Source organism: Taudactylus pleione, unplaced genomic scaffold (genome assembly GCF_031769625.1).
Source record: "Taudactylus pleione unplaced genomic scaffold, aTauple2 ptg000113l, whole genome shotgun sequence".
Lineage (NCBI taxonomy): Eukaryota > Metazoa > Chordata > Amphibia > Anura > Myobatrachidae > Taudactylus > Taudactylus pleione.
Genome location: NW_028284515.1, coordinates 16,844,506 through 16,861,569, shown reverse-complemented (window position 1 = coordinate 16,861,569; position 17,064 = coordinate 16,844,506). Strand labels below are relative to the sequence as shown.

The window sequence follows — 17,064 nt, the reverse complement described above, 5'->3', positions numbered from 1 at the left end:
CGATGTTGCCCAACGTCGTCAAGCCGTCGTTATGGGTCTCGCACCAAAGGGGGCATGCTGTCGATGGTGATTTGGTGGGCGTGGCTGCCCAGACGGAGGCGTTCCCATGGGAACGCCTACCATCTGGGACCGGCCCCACTGACATCACTAGTGACTAGTGATGTCAGTGGGAGTGACTAGTGATGTCAGTGGGAGTGCTTTTGGCTCTGATAGAGCCAAAAGCACTCCAGGGCTTGTGGCAGCGAGACCCTACTGCAGGGTCTCGTCGCAAGCCCGATGGTCGCGATGGTCTTGACCATCGCGACCATCATTTTGGCCGCTCGCTATAGCTGTGGGTGGTCACCCACAGCTATGCGAGTGGCCAGGAGGCCACTCCAAAAAGGAAGAGGGACGGCCCTGATTCAGAGCGAGTGCTCTGTCAGAGTGTCTGGCTCTGAATCAGGGCCAGAGTTTTATACACAATTGATTGCAAATTTCACGATTGCTGCAATCAATCTCTGATGTATGGAGGACCCGGAGCTATTCAATTATTGTCCATGGTAAGCCCCAAGTGCACACTTAATGCAGATTTCTGCTCGTGCCTCAGGAGGGTGCAAACAGAAACCCATGTGAAGTGCACCCCTGGGGCTTACTGCAGGTTATAACTGAATAACTTGAGGCACTAACTGTACAGTCGGCTTTTAGCTCTCGGGTTAAGTTCCCCGGCTAATTGAATATGCCCCATAATTCATGGAGTAAAACTTTACATGGAAATTGTATCTTTATTTTGTATATCTGACTAGCAAAAGCCGACAACTCAATAAGCTCAGAGCAAACAACGTTCTGCTGGAAAAGCATGGATTTACATATCAAGGTGGTGGTGTCTGTGAAGGCTGCGATATTTACCATCTGTCTTGGAGGAGAAGGACAACATGGAGTCTCTTGCTGAATGTGGGCTAGTCTCCATTTTATATTGCGCCCTCATACAAATATGTGATTTTGTATTTCAGGACTTAAGATTTAAATGAGATTCAAGAAGTGAATAGAATATTTTATGAGAGCACTCTTAGGTTGATGGGGTCTGAGAACACCTTTTTCCCTACTAAGGACCTCATTTATCAATGAGTTTTATCACTCACCACGAGTGATAAAACTCTCTGCGTATGGATAATGGTGCTCCAGCCAATCAGCTCCCAACTGTTTGAAAAATGACAGTTGGGAGCTGATTGGCTGGAGTACCATTTATCAAATGCAACAAGTTTTATAACTCGTTGTGAATGATAAAACTAGTTGATAAACGAGGCCCTAAATTACCTGTTTATTACATCTTCACAGGTACAGTACAAAAGAATGTGGATCTCTGAAAATCACTCTTATATGTGATGGTTGAACATCTCATTCTAAAACCTTGGGCAATAATACAGAGTTGGTCTACCCTTTGCGGCTATAACAACCTGCATTCTTCTGGGAAAGTTTTCCACCGGGTTTTGGGACATGGATGTGGCAATTTTCATCCATTTTGTCTCAAAAGCATTAGAGATGTTGGGCACTTATGATAGAAGGCTAGCATTCCAATTCATCCCAAAGGTGTTCTATGGGATTGGATCAAGGCTTTGTGCAGGTCACAAAAGTTTTTCTACACCAAACCTGGCAAACCATATTATTGCTTTGTGTACAGGCCAGGGGCATTGTCACACTGAAATAGGAAAGAGCCTTCTCCAAACTGGTGCCACAAAGTTGAAAGCACACAAGTTTTTAGGTTGTCTTTCTATGCTGTAGCATTAAGGTGCACAGGTCCAACCAATAAAAAGAGCCCCAGACCATTATTCCTCCTCCACCACACTTTACAGCTGGTTGGGGCAAGAAGTGGTTTCCCGACATCTGCCAAAACTTAGTTTAGGGGCCTATCTATCAAAGCTTGCAGAGAGATAAAATTGTGAGATATAAATCACCAACCAATCAGCTTCTAACTTATATTTTATAGGCTGTATTTGCAAAAATAACAGTTAGGAGCTGATTGGTTAATATTTTTTCTCTCATATTTTTATCTCTCATCAAGCTTTGATACATAGGCCCCTTAACCTGTTAGATTAGCCAGATGGTGAAACGTGATTCATTATTCCAGCGAACATGTTTCCACTGCTGTGGAGTACAATGGCTGTGTACTTTACACCTCTCCAGCTGCCATTTGGCATTGCCCAATCTGTGTGCGTCTGCCATAGAGCTCAAACACCAGTTCTTGTGCTAACATTTCTTCCAGAGGCAGCTGAATACTCAGTTGCAAGCAGTGAACCCTTTATAGACACCAAACATGTTATGTCATTACGTCACGCTGAGGGGGCAGGGTTGCTGGCACTGGGAAGTACAGCATTTGCTGAAGATTCCTTAGGACACTTCAGGTGGCTGTATAGGCTGTAGGGTGCCATTCCAGGCCATACCTGTTGGTGTCCTAATCACAGCCAATGTTCTGTGTGTTGTAACTGAGAACAGACTTTTTTTTTTTTTTACATGTTAGGCCACACAAGCTCATAGAATGGGAACACAGACTAAGACCCAAAAGAAGACCCTGCAATAGAAGCATGCAGATAAAAAAGGATTGTTGCTGTGAATATTTTTCTCCAGTGGGTAAATGAGGCCCATTTGACCAATATGTACAATAACTGCATATATAAACTTGAAGTGCAGTATATGTTTGCTATAATTTAAATACTCTTACCATAATGGCTTAGGTCATAGTGATAAAGATGTAAGGGGGTAGAGTTGAACCAGGGAGCAAGCTGGAGAGCAGTAGATGCAATTCTATGTAATATTACAGTACAGAAAATGATTGTGACCCAAACTGTATATAGTACCAGCACAGTACACACTGTACGCTCAGTGTAAGGAGGGGAGAGACCGTGAGTAGGGGGTGAGACGGACTCCCAGCACTCAGACCCATCTCCATGTGTGCCTCCTAAGCCATTGACCTTCCATAGTTAGAGACGCGGGTATGCGACTAAAGCTGAAGCAAGTGCTCCCACAAAGCAGCTGCTGTCTCACCCGTCCTCGGCTCCGATTCTTTCTCTTTGGAACATCCTCGTCGAAGTCCTCATCACCAATCGCATCATCAGCATTTTCATCATTTTCTAAAACTCTCTAAAAAAGGAGGAAAAAAGGCAAAAGAATCCCACAAGATTAGACATAATCTGCATGACATAACATCCCCAGCAGCACTGCATACAGCAGAAACCCAGACACTGGTTATATCCCTCACACATGGTGAAATCAGAAGGATACAGCACCCCCTATGGGGGTGATTCTGAGCCGGCCACAGATGCAGCTGCACCTTTTACTGCAGTCACGTCTGCTAATGCTGCTACATAGCCCTTCCCTGGTGTACATCCCTGCGTCCGAATGTACAAGGACTGAAGCGCCCCTGCCAGCGTACTTAGAGACTGAGCTACCGGTTACTGCAGTTTCTCCACCTGACTATGGCCTCCTATATGACCAAAGAATTTTAATTTGAATATCAGGCACTAACAAAAATAATTAAACACATTTAAAATATATCCTCTCATATCATTAATTGCCGCTCCTAAATAGTACCTCTGACCAGTACTCAAATATAGAATAAATCTCAAAGAGCGCAACACAATAGCATAAAATATAACAATTTATTAAAAAACAAAGCAAAAAAGAGAAATATATATATATATATATATATATACACACACACACACTGGTACAAGTACAGTATGCAATGAATGGTTTAAATATTGTAGTGAGATAGTAAAATTAATATATTAATATTAGCATAATCTGTATGTTATACAGCCGGACGTCAGTCCGGCGGATGAAATTACCGACGCCAGAAGGCCGGCATTTCGCGATCTCAACAGGGTAAGTATAAGACTATCCCTAACCCTCCCCCCCCTAACCCTCCCTTAGGGGTGCCTAAACCTAACCCCCCCTCCCTCTAAACTTAACCCTCCTGGGGGGTGCCTAATCCTAACCCCCCCCCTTTGCCTACCCTTACAATAACTCTCCCGGGGGGTGCCGAACCCTAAGTCACTCCGGGGTTCCCTAACGCTAAGCCTTCCCCCCCACAGCTACACGCTAAGACACCCCACCTTCGATCGGTATGCCGAGTGTCGGGATTTCAGTGTGGGGCTGATAGGTGTCTGTATTTAGATGCCTACCATTAGTCCCATGTCGGTATTTCATTGTTGGGAAGTCGACCGCCGGCTTCCTGACTACATACTGTACCATATCAGCACATAAAGATCCAGATGCATCTGTAGGTTATAGTACTTGATACAAGGTATGTCCAAGGTTGCCAGAAATATTGTTAGCAATGTGATCCGGAAATATAATAAAATTACAAAGTTCTTAGTACTTTTTCTGGCAAAGAATATCAATGTACATGTCCCAGAAGTGTGCACACTCTACCGTTGGGGAACACCTTGAACTTATGGCAAAGGCACTCAGGTGGATGTACTGTACTTGGACTGATACGAGTGCAGCTGTGTACGAGTGCAGCTGTGTCACAGAGACACAGTCTGCCCGTGGCCCGCATGGTACTCAGCTGAAGCGCCCTTCACTATGTGGCGCCTTACGCAGCTGAGTACCATGCGTAACGGGAGAACCGGCCCTGCACATGTTGACAGTCCTCCAGGGTCCAATTAGCAACATTACAAGCCCAGGTGAAGCGCTGTGTCCAGTATCGTAATGTTAGCAGAGCACTCTGGTGGGTCTTCTGCTCCCATATCCTATGGAAGTTAAAAAATGCTGCTCTAACCTGCTGGATATGCGTCTGTTACCTCCTGGATGTGGATGTGACCTGAGTCAGTGTTGCTTGTCTGTTACCATGAACAATTCTGTTCAGATGCCGCTGGTCACAATCATTAAACATCTGTAGTTGGCCACTGCGCTGTTCACAGTGGGTCGTAATGCCTACCATGAGGTATTCCCGGTACACGTGATATCTTAAATGGAGGAATATTGAAAGTATGCACAAATTAGGAAATAGTGGATGCCCAATGGATTGCCATGCCATCATGCCCAATTTGAACTCCAATAATTCCCGACGCCAGTGGCGTCCCTCCCCGGAGTGTCACCCGGTGCGGGGAGGGACGTTGTGTGCGCTGCCAGAAAGGGGCGTGGTTACGGGGGAAGGGGTTGTGGCCATGCAGGAAGGGCCGTGGTCAAGCGGGCTGAACCCAGTGCCTATTACTTGGGGGGGGGGGAAGGGGGGTGTGCAGGAGATCCTTATGTGGAGTGCTACAGTGCAGCACCTGGCTCCTGTCAGTGAGGGGGAGTCTGCACCTTGGTGTCACCCAGGGGCGGATTGGGCCGCCGGGAAGCCGAGCCGTTCCCTTATTAAATATTTTGGGGCAGGCGGCGGCCCTCCCTTAACCCACCCCACTGCCAGCCCAGCTGCAAGCTGCCGCGATCGGAGCTCAGCTCCGATCGTGCAGCATTACAGCTTCCGCACATGCCGGCAACCGCCCCATTCCTCACCCACCCTTCTGCTTTGACAGCCCCGCTGCCTCGATCGGAGCTCAGCTCCGATCGGGCAACGTTACAGCTGTCTGCACTTAAACAAAAATGGCAGACGCCGGGGAGCTGCAGCGCATGCCCAGCCGCTGCAGCTCCCCCATAAGCCCTTGCGGATGCCTGTCAGTCACTTCTGACGGCACCGCCTCCAGGCTGTCTGCAGCCCACCTCGGCGCCTCCAGGACGTGTTATGTACACGCCGGCAGGGCAATGTACACGCACGGAACAGCAGCATCCTGCACACAGGTGCCGACAGGACAGTCTACAGACCATTTGTTATGGTAAGTAAACTATATTATTTATATCTAATATATGTCTGCCTGCCTAAATATATATATATATATATATATATATATTAGGGGTGAGCGGGTTCGGATTTCTGAAATCCGAACCCCCCCGATCCGAGTCAGGCTCGACTTTTCCCGCCTGACTCGGATTCTGAAATCGAGGCAAAACGTCATCTTCCCGCCTTCCGAGTCTCGCGGGTTTTGGATCCTATATAAGGTACCCACGTCGGCGCCATTTTCTCACTCGGCTGTGGACAGTGAAGAGGGAGGGTGGGAGTTAGGGCTGTGTAGTGTAGTGTAGTGTAGTGCTGCTGTTGTCCACTACTTCAAAGTCCATAGGGGCTGGCTGTGTTGTGCTGTGCTGCTGTTGTTAATAGGGGCTGTGTCCACTACTTCAAAGTCCATAGGGGCTGGCTGGACTGTGTTGTGCAGTCAGTTCTCCATAGGGGCTGTGTCCACTCCAAAGTCCTGTGCAGTGTCCCAGTCCTAAAGAGGTGCTGTAGTGTTGTCCAGGGGGTGCTCTGTCCATCAGGGGTGCTCCCCCCAAGTGCTAAAAATATAATATATTTTCTGTGTTTGTGAATTGTGTGCGCAGTAGCCGCACGTGCATCAACAAAGTAGTGCCAAGCGTGCGCCTGTGTCATAAGTAAAGGGCTGGCTGGCTTGACCGTTAAAGGGTGCTGTAACCCCCGAAAGTACACTCCAGTCCAAACCAAGAAAAAATTATTTTCTGTGTTTGTGAATTGTGTGCGCAGTAGCCGCACGTGCATCAACAAAGTAGTGCCAAGCGTGCGCCTGTGTCATAAGTAAAGGGCCGGCTGGCTTGACCGTTAAGGGTGCTGTAACCCCCGAAAGTACACTCCAGTCCAAACCAAAAAAAAAATTATTTTCTGTGTTTGTGAATTGTGTGCGCAGTAGCCGCACGTGCATCAACAAAGTAGTGCCAAGCGTGCGCCTGTGTCATAAGTAAAGGGCCGGCTGGCTTGACCGTTAAGGGTGCTGTAACCCCCGAAAGTACACTCCAGTCCAAACCAAAAAAAAAAATATTTTCTGTGTTTGTGAATTGTGTGCGCAGTAGCCGCACGTGCATCAACAAAGTAGTGCCAAGCGTGCGCCTGTGTCATAAGTAAAGGGCCGGCTGGCTTGACCGTTAAGGGTGCTGTAACCCCCGAAAGTACACTCCAGTCCAAACCAAAAAAAAAATTATTTTCTGTGTTTGTGAATTGTGTGCACTGTGGCTGCACGTGCATCAACAAAGGAGCAGCGCCAAGCGTGCGCCTGTGTCCCATAAGTAAAGAGCCGGCTGGCTCATTTCTTAAAGGGTGGTGTAACCCACAAAGTGCACTACTCTCCAGCAAAAATAAAAAAATATTTTCTGTGTTTGTGTGCGCTTTAGCCGCACGTATATATATCAATATAACATAAATGGAGGACCAAACTTTCTCTGATAAAAATAAAATAGGGAAAGATCAAGAACCACTTCCTACTAGTGCTGTTGCTGCTGCTGGGAGTTGTTCATCATCCCAGAGAGGAAGTAGGAACATCACTACTTTTACTAAACAATTGACCCTCCAACAGTCCCTAGCGATGAGGATGAAGTACGACAGCAGTCATCCTGAAGCAAAACGTATAACTGAGGCCTTGACTGCTATGTTGGTGTTAGACGTGCGTCCGGTATCCGACATTAGTGCAGTGGGATTTAGACAATTGATGGAGGTAGTGTGTCCTCGGTTCCAAATCCCGTCTAGATTCCACCTGCATCCTCAAAGCAGCAGCGACAAGCGTGCGTCTGTCTGTTAAAGGGTGGTGACACCCTCAAAGTGTGCTACACAAACAATTAAAATATTGTTCTTTTTTTTTCTGTCTTTGTGAAATGTGTGGGCTGTAGCCGCACCTGCATCCTTAAAGCAGCAGCGACAAGCGTGCGTCTGTCTGTTAAAGGGTGGTGACACCCTCAAAGTGTGCTACACAAACAATTAAAATATTGTTCTTTTTTTTTCTGTCTTTGTGAATTGTGTGGGCTGTAGCCGCACCTGCATCCTTAAAGCAGCAGCGACAAGCGTGCGTCTGTCTGTTAAAGGGTGGTGTAACTCACGAAGTGCTCCAAAAAATAAAAAACTATTTTTTTAATGTGTTTGTGAATTGTGTGGGCTGTAGCCGCACCTGCATCCTTAAAGCAGCTGCGACAAGCGTGCGTCTGTCTGTTAAAGGGTGGTGTAACCCTCAAAGTGTGCTCCACAAACAATAAAAATATTCTTTTTTTTTTTCTGTCTTTGTGAATTGTGTGGGCTGTAGCCGCACTTGAATCCTCAAAGCAGCAGCGACAAGCGTGCGTCTGTCTGTTAAAGGATTACATCGGTGACAGCATCCAAGTAGGCATGTCAGACAGTCCGTACCTGTACTGGCAGGAAAAAGAAGCAATTTGGAGGTCCCTGTACAAACTGGCTCTATTTTACCTGAGTTGCCCCCCCTCCAGTGTGTACTCCGAAAGAGTGTTTAGTGCAGCCGGGAACCTTGTTAGCGAAAGGCGTAGGAGGTTGCTTCCACAAAATGTGGAGAAGATGATGTTCATAAAATGAATGATCAACTCTTCCAGGGAGACCAGCCTCCAGAACGTACAGAGGGACCTGTGGTTCCAGCAGGGACGAATTAATACTCTGTGAGGATGAGGATGTACATAACACTGAAGAGGGTGAGGAATCTGTGGATGAGGAGGATGAGGACGACTTCTTGCCTCCGTAGAGCCAGTTTGTGCAGGGACAGATTAATTGCCAGCTTGTTTTGTGGGGGCCCAAACGAACCAATCATTTCAGCCACAGTTGTGTGGCAGACCCTGGCGCTGAAATGATTGGTTTGTTAAAGTGTGCATGTCCTGTTTATACAACATAAGGGTGGGTGGGAGGGCCCAAGGACAATTCCATCTTGCACCTCTTTTTTTTCTTTGCATTATGTACAGTTTGGGGCCTAGTTTTTCAATGCCATCCTGTCTGCCACTGCAGTTTCACGCCTAGATGGGTCACGTGTTTGTGCCGCCCACTCGTGTCGCTTAGCATAGTCATCCAGCTACCTCGGTGCAACCTTTTGGACATAAAAACACTATTGTGAGGTGTGAGGTATTCAGAATAGACTGGAAATGAGTGGAAATTAAGGTTATTGAGGTTAATAATAGCATAGGAGCAGAAAAACCTACAAATTCTGTGATTTTAGCTGTTTTTATGCTTTTTTTCAAAAAAATACAGATCCAAAACACAAAACCCAGAACCCAAAACACGGAAGGGTGGTTTTGACAAAACCAATCCAGATCCAAAACACGAAGAAAGATCCAGATCCAAAACACGAAAAGTGGCCGGTGCACACCCCTAATATATATATATATATATATAGCAGGCTTTGCACTCTTCCTTGGAAAGTATAATGTGGGTGCCCTCCGCAAAAATAGAATAAACTGCATACAGATGGCTGTGGCACTCCAAATAATTAGTCACTATGACCGGGTCATCAGACCACAATGATATTTAATTTAAATTTTTCAGTCCTTGCGGACCTTCGTCAGGAATAGAAATGACATATAAAACAAGCTTACCTATAGACATGTCTGCATTTATATAGGTAAGCTTGATATTATATGTCATATATATCATTCTGGTCTGATGACTGCCATTTGTAATATATATATATATATATATATATATATATATTATATATATTATACACACACTGTGCGTGTGTGTATGTATATATACACACAATACCAAAGTGCCGCCCATCTACTTGCTATATACTGTGTATGTGTGTGTGTGTATGTATGTGTGTATGCAAATAAATATATATATATATATATATATATATATATATATATATATATATATACATATAGAGATGCTGAATCGATCACGATGGAGGCCAAACTGTGATGAGATGCAACTTGCATATGGTTGGTACAAGTTTTGGTGGAGTAAGCAATGGTGGTGTCTAAAGGATCACCAAGCAGTATTGCAGCATTTGTAGCGTTAATGCTGGGTACACATTTAACGAGCATAGTCTCAGTGATGGGACCAGCGGTGGTGTCGGGAGCAACATCGCCATGGCGGGTGCCATGCTGCATTAAGCAGCATGTCCCTCGCCAACGATGTCACCTGTCGGACCTGCATGCAAGGTAAAAGGGGCGTTGTCGCTGACGATGCGCGGGAGTGCGCAACATCAGTTAAATTGAGGTTACACACTAGACAATGTTCCCAATATGTCATCCAATCCGTCCGGATCGGACAACATATCATTTAGTGTGTACCGGCCATAAGAGTATGTGTCTCAGTCCTTGCAGATTCAGACGCACGGCTGTGCACCATGCAAGGGGTTAGTAGTAAGCGCAACTGCGTTCAATTTAGAATCAGGGCCTATAAAGAGGGAGTATCCCATTCCCTCAGACCTGCCCTCTCAACAGAGCCTGCCCTCACCAAGGCTGCTTCCAAAACTTTCCTGGGCTGGTTTTCCATCCCAATCCGCCCCTGGTGTCACCCCTCGGCGGGTGGCACCCAGGTGCGGACCCCACCCCCCTTGTGACTCCACTGCACGTCGCCTTGCCATGAGCAGCCCAGCCAGTTTTCAAACTGACTCATGAGATGTCAGATTACAACTGATGCAGGTCTAGGCATTTCCAAGATATCACAGTACAGTGATGCCACCTACCATTACCTTTACGTACTGCTTTCCCAAGACTTCTGGCACTTAGGAGTATATATATTTTATAAATGAGAAGTCTGTTTGTTTAATTCTTTGTCTGACTGCGATAAACTCCGCAACCACTGAAGCGATTGTGATGCATTTTTCACCATTGTGTAGGTAATTTCCCAGGCAGGTTTTAGGATAAGGATCATCAGATTGGTCGTCAGGGGGCTGTGGCTGGGGCTCCTCGGGGAGGGGTCCCCTGCACTGCTCTCAGCAACTCTAAATTATTTTCAGCCTTAATCTCCGAAGAGGAGCTTTTGTTGTGAGCAGTAAGAGGCCAGCGCCTTCAGTAAAGAGGGCAGCTGACACCTGAGGAGACCCATTACAAAAGCGCTGGTGTACCTGTTCAGGGACCAGTTATGTGCGGTGATCGGTGGAGATCCCTGTCATCTGGGGAAGCTGTAGCACTGTCCTCAGTGACAAGAATACAAGGGAGCTGGTGCCCAAGAGGAAGAGATCACCTGAATGCAGCCCAATGAGGGAGAGAGCCGGCTGCCTAGGGAGAGACATCACCAACTTCCACCTAAACTCTTTGCACATATTACATGAGCCTCACATGCAGTTCACTATGGTTTTACCAAGGTGTAAAGCTACTTGCTCTTTTTACTTTGCTTCCAACTCAGAACCAGCCCCATAGGGACACAAACAATACCAAAAAAAAATTTGACTTTTGACTTTATTATTTTTATCACATTGTATTATCTAACTATTAGTACTAGTAAGTACAGTGTGCAATTTTTTTTATTTTATACTTTTCACTGTTTGATAAAAAGATTCATGGTTTCCTTTTATCAGTTTTAGGTGGCTAAACCTGGTCTAATTACACACGAAGAGCATGATAATTAATGCGCCCAAAACAATTGAATTGCAACATTGGGTGCCCATTAATTACCGTGACATAAAAAACAATAGAATCTCCCTCAGAATCCATCATTGCTAGTTTATATGTAATCTATAATAATTTTGTAAGGCCGTCCCGTCTCCACAATGCACACACAGTGGAAGCCTGGCTGCGCGGCCCAATTGCTCCCACTGCGAGAGAGAGAGCGAGAGATGGAACAGACCTGGAGGAGGAGGACTGGGCGCCAGTGCTTGTTTTGGATCCCACAAATTTGAACTGCACCATACAAATCAGGACTATTAGGGGGTATATTACCTATTTTTTAAAAACACACTTCACTGCATATACTGGTTTATAAAACAAGTAGTACAAAAGGGGTTAAGGGGTTGGGATTCTGGCTGTCAAAACACCGACAGTGGCATCCTGATGCTCAGAATCCCAACAGGGGCTAGGTAAGTATCCTTATTCTCCCCATTCAGCCCATACCCCCTTTTCCCAGTGGTGCCTGAACCTAACCCTCAAGGGACTAACAGCTGACCCGGCCTGCTATACTTACGATCGAGATGCCAACTGTCAGGAGTCTGGCGTCGGCATCTCAACTGATTTTGGGATTTCGGCGCCGGTGGTCTGGCCGCGGGTCGGGATTCCGGTGCCGGGATTTCGACCACCGGCATTTCAGTCGGAGGTAAATTCACTACATCCCGTACAAAAAAATATATGGATGGGGTCACAGACATATTTTTCAGAGTATCACTAACAGTTACCTGGATTTCTTGTAGGCTGTCTTCATCTTTGACATCTTTCTTGTCTAGCACCTCTCCTCGTAGTAGGGCCTCTAATGTGGTCCCCTCTGACATAACATCTTTCCGTAAAGGAAAATCTCCATCTGGAATAATAGAGAACAAAAGTAGAGGTGATCGTCTACTTGAGTCAAATGGTCGCAAAAGAAGAAGACTCTAGTTTTATATAAAGGAGCTTAATATTAATATGTAGCTTTTACATGAATTCACAGTTTACTTTTTGTACGTTTAGAATTCTATTATTATTATACCAACTTTTTTTTTTTTTGCTGTGTTCTGAAATCAAGTATTTGGAATTCATCATCTAGAAATCCTGTGTTAACCACTAAACAGCATAGTCAAACAATAGTCAGAAATATTTATTGGCTGACCATATAGATGTTTCGTTGGACCTTATCCATAGTATTGTGTATATTCTGGATATCTTAAGTGCAGAAGGAAACTATTAAACATAAGATCCCTCCCAAAAAAAGAAGGGGAAAAACAAGACCAAAAAAAAAAAAAAATGTAAAAAAAATTTAATTCACTGCAGGTGATGTTTTCATCTATTGCTGTCCATACGGGTAGCCTAAATAAGAGGTGAGCGAGGTTAGAAATACAAAACCGGTCAAGACATAAGCTAAAATAAATGTGTAAGTGACTGTCATTACCGCCTGTTAGTTGAAGAACTGACCAGAGGGCTCTGTGTCAAGTATAGGAGCATAAGAAAAGCTCATATATGCAACACTAGAGATGTGCACAAACCCCCATAGTTTGGTTCTAAATAATCGTTGAGTTTGGTATTGGAAAAATTAGCAAAAACACCCTCAAATGTTTTGCTAAAATCATGTAACTGGACCTGTTTTTGTTCTTATAGTATTATTAACATCAATAACATAAAATTTTGACCAATTTTAGCACTTGAAATCATGAGGGAGGGACTTATATGCAATCAAAAACACGTAAGATACGTTTTTCAGATCCAAGATCCAACTCGCGGGAAGACCCGAGCTTGGACTAGCGACCCAAGCCGGGACACTGTTCAGCCCGAAACCCCAAAGTTAGGGTGTGTTCGATTTTCAGCAGAGCCGAGCCGCTCATCTCTAATAAACACAGAACCTGACAATTTGGCGTAATGGGTTTGTGATTGTGTTATTTTCAGGGTTCCTTTTTTATTTTACACTGTTGTATTAAAAACTAGCCCTTTCCATTTTGGCAGGCAAACAAAAAAAAAAGCATTTTAAAAAAATATATAACACATATGGAGAGGAATACTAAAATGCTAGTAACTTGGTCAGTACATAATATAGATCTTACTACAGATCATTAATGTTATTAAAATTATTTTAACTTCTCTCTATTGTTCTGTAAAGCATTATCAAATAATTCTTATTATACTTAAAAAAAAAAAAAGAATAAATACAAAACTAAAGTATTTGATGCATTAATTGCATAATTCATATTAAAGACAAGGTGATTTGGGGCTGGGTATGAAATATTAACAGTCGGGATGCCTTCTGTCAAAATGCCGACAGCGGCATCCCGATGCTTGGTATCCCGACAGGGGTCTGGTAAGTACACTAACCCTCCCTCTTTCTCCCCCTAACCCTCCCTTCTTGGTGCCTAAACCTAACCCGCCCCCCTCAGAGCCGTAACTAGACTTTTTGGTGCCCTGTGCCAGAAAGAGCATTGGTGCCCCCCTCATTTTTCAAAGGGACATAACGCACCCTAAAAAGGGGAACGGTCTTATGGGGAAGGGCCAGGGAAGAGACAGGAGAGGCCAGGAGATGCTGGGGATGAAATAATAAGAAGCTACAAGTGAGAATGATATTAAATAGAAAATTGACAGGCCCAAACAGCGCCCCCTGACCTGCGGTGCCCTGTGCCACGGCACCGGCAGCACTACCCTAGCTACGGCCTTGGCCCCCCTTAGTGCCTAACACTAAGCTACCCCTTCCCCCCCAAAGCCTAACCTGGCCGGGGATCCCTAGGGAGTTGGGGACCCAATAAAGGGGTCCCCCTCTCCAGGGCACCCCAGGCCTAGACTGATAGGCCGGGGCTATCCCCGGCACCCTAGGGCGGAGGGTGCCGGGTTGATAGTGTTAGTGTTTTGTGTAAATTAAAGGGTTAAATATTCTCTTTAGTTGTAGAACCACATGTACCAGCAAGCCTCCCCCGCATGCTGGTATTTGGAGAGCCACAAATACCAGAATGTGAGGCATTACGTGCCAGCTGGCACTTGTAGTTCCGCAACGAAAGAAATACGTAAAAAACAAACACATACCGTGAAAGTAAAATTTTAATAAAACATACCTGCACACTCACACATACTCACCTAGTATCCCAAGTAATCCATAGAGGTACCTGAAATAAAAATCCATACTCACCTCTCCTATGCATAGGTCACGTCCACTTCGTTCCCTGTAGGCATCCAAAGGGTTAAAATAAACCTGGAATAAACCGTACCATGCCGGACACAGCAAAGGTATGTGTGTGTACACATACCTTTGCTCCGCGTAAATGACCGGGGCACACGTGTGCCCAGTCATTGAAGGGGCCACCAGCCAATCAGCAGGCATCTTCGTTGGAGCAGCTCTCTGATTGGCTGAATGCGGTCAGCCTGTGTTCCCCATAGACATCAATGGTGAGAATTCACCATTGAAGTCTATACAGGGTCCCGCTATATCGTATCCACAATATTAATTGAGATTAATCTTGTGGTTACATCATTGATACAATGTTGCGATATGTGTCATTCTATATCTTTCCTGTGCTTTGTACATATTTTTAATCTATATGCTGTATAAGATGTAAGCCTGTTTGTATCATATCACTCATTAGGTCATGTGAGACGCCATGTGTATCATGTGACCCAACTGCCTGGAACAAGGCACAAAATATAGATATTGTGATCAAATTAATGTTACATAATAACATATGAGTAACATAAGATGCAAACAAAGAATTGTTTATGAATTAAATGATTTTATTTGTTTGTGGACCAGATTTTTTTTTTATAACTGATCTCAGGTGAATTGTGTTTGATTAATGAGAGATCAGGTACAGTATATAAGCAGCATTAAGGGATAACATTAGTATATCTCTGAGTAAGCTGCAGGGTTACCATAGATAAACGTGTCAGCTGCTTAATGACGCAGGGATGGGATATTTTGACTTTACGTCCAGATACCAGCTACATTGGGGCTATTTTAGCCTTGAATTCATGATTAAAGAAGACTGCTACCAACGTGAGTGATATCTTTGCCTATACGACTCCATGATCCATAAAGGACTGGTAACATTCCTGATTTTTAATTGTTGGGTCATATTTCAATTTAGAAAGTCAATTATCAATCTTACTGAGATTAACAATATTGTTTACCATAATTACAAACTACGAAAGTGGACTGCTTCTGTACAATTGTATGTTTCTCATTAGTCCCCCAATACCATTCACCAGTATATAATAATGCTGCCAAGTTATGTTATGCTAGTTATTTCATATGTATTGCAACATGTACGTTTAATTAAAATGATCAGTTTTGTAACTGTATCTGGCCCACATGTTTACAATTATGTATGTGAATTGTTTTCACACTTACTAGAGTTTTATATTGCATATGCTCACATTTAGCATGGTGTTCTCTTTGAGTTGAGATGTTTGTCAGCTGCTAGTGAGACATATGTTTTCTATATTTTCAAGCACCACTGAGAAGATATTGCATGTTTTGTGTCATGTCTTCTTCTGAAAATGCAGAATCATAACAAGGCTCTCTGCAACTGCATTCCAACTGCAATCCATTGCCCAGAATAGTAGAGTAATTAACATTGGTGATTTTGCTGAATAATCAAAGTTTTAGGGGCTTATGAATCATACTTGACGACTCTCCTGCTATGGCCGGACGGCTCCCGAAAATCGGCCGCCCACAAGAGAGGGAAAGTCTCCCGGTCTGGCCGCCACCGTAGAAAATCCCTCCCACCTGCCGCCCACTTAACGAATGAAAGTGGACAGTTGATGATTTACACTGAATCGTACTATTGTAGCACCGCCCCCTGCTTTGCAATGCTGGAAATCCTGTATTGCGGGTGGTCGGGCTGTGCCCACACACCGCCCACCATTGCTGCTGCCACGCCCCCTGCAGCACCGACCCGGCTGCCCCCTCCCAGAGCGTTCAGCCACAAAGTTGGCATGTATGCTATGTATAATCGCGCCACTGCCTCAATTATGGCACACTGTACAGCAGCAGATATTTCCATTTTGAATTAAAATAACCCCGTTATATACTAAACTGAACCCGCAGAGACAGCGGTAGCAATAGCCGCTGGTCCTGCGAGTTACTTTCCCGGCATTTTGAAGGTGTAGATAACATTTGTGAAAGACTACTCCAGGGGAATCTGACACTGCACATGGCCTTAGCTAACCACAATAGCATGAATTTTTACGATTTTTAAATAAAAAGATCTTGGGCGACATGTATCAACACAATTTTGCAGTAAAAGCTCAGAAAACTGCAATTTTCTGAGGTTTCCTACATCACTATAGGTTCCCCATATTTATCTCTAAAGGTGCATACACACACAACGATTTTTTGAATGATTATCGTTAAACGATAATCATTTGTAAAAATTGTTCACTTTCTGAGTCAAACGATGAACGATTTTCGTTCATGCGCGTTCACGTTTGTAGTTTGCAGTTCAGTCAGACTTATCAACTCAACGATTTTCAGTAAGGGAATATGCAAAAATCGTTTGTAGTTCTAGAAAATCGTTCATTACATTTAAATGAACATAGTAAATGAACAACTTTAGTAAACGATTTTAGTTCATTTTTTCAAGGGAGAAAATCGTTTACTAAAATCGTTCATTAACTAAATCGTTGTATGTGTATACAGATAGAGTCTGCAGCAGATATTTCCGA

General features: G+C 44.4%; 1 protein-coding gene across 3 annotated transcripts in view; it reads right to left on the bottom strand.

Annotated features, from left to right (window-relative positions):
• The window catches only part of DPF3 (double PHD fingers 3), a 283,534-nt gene that overhangs the window by 74,717 nt on the left and 191,753 nt on the right, over positions 1–17,064 (bottom strand). For all 3 annotated transcript variants that reach the window (XM_088471277.1, XM_088471279.1, XM_088471278.1), the window contains exons 4-5: positions 12,132–12,253; positions 3,019–3,114 (exon numbers count right to left, since the gene is read on the bottom strand). In XM_088471277.1, the coding sequence (XP_088327403.1) occupies positions 3,019–3,114; positions 12,132–12,253 (218 nt within the window). The remainder of the gene's footprint in view (positions 1–3,018; positions 3,115–12,131; positions 12,254–17,064) is intronic.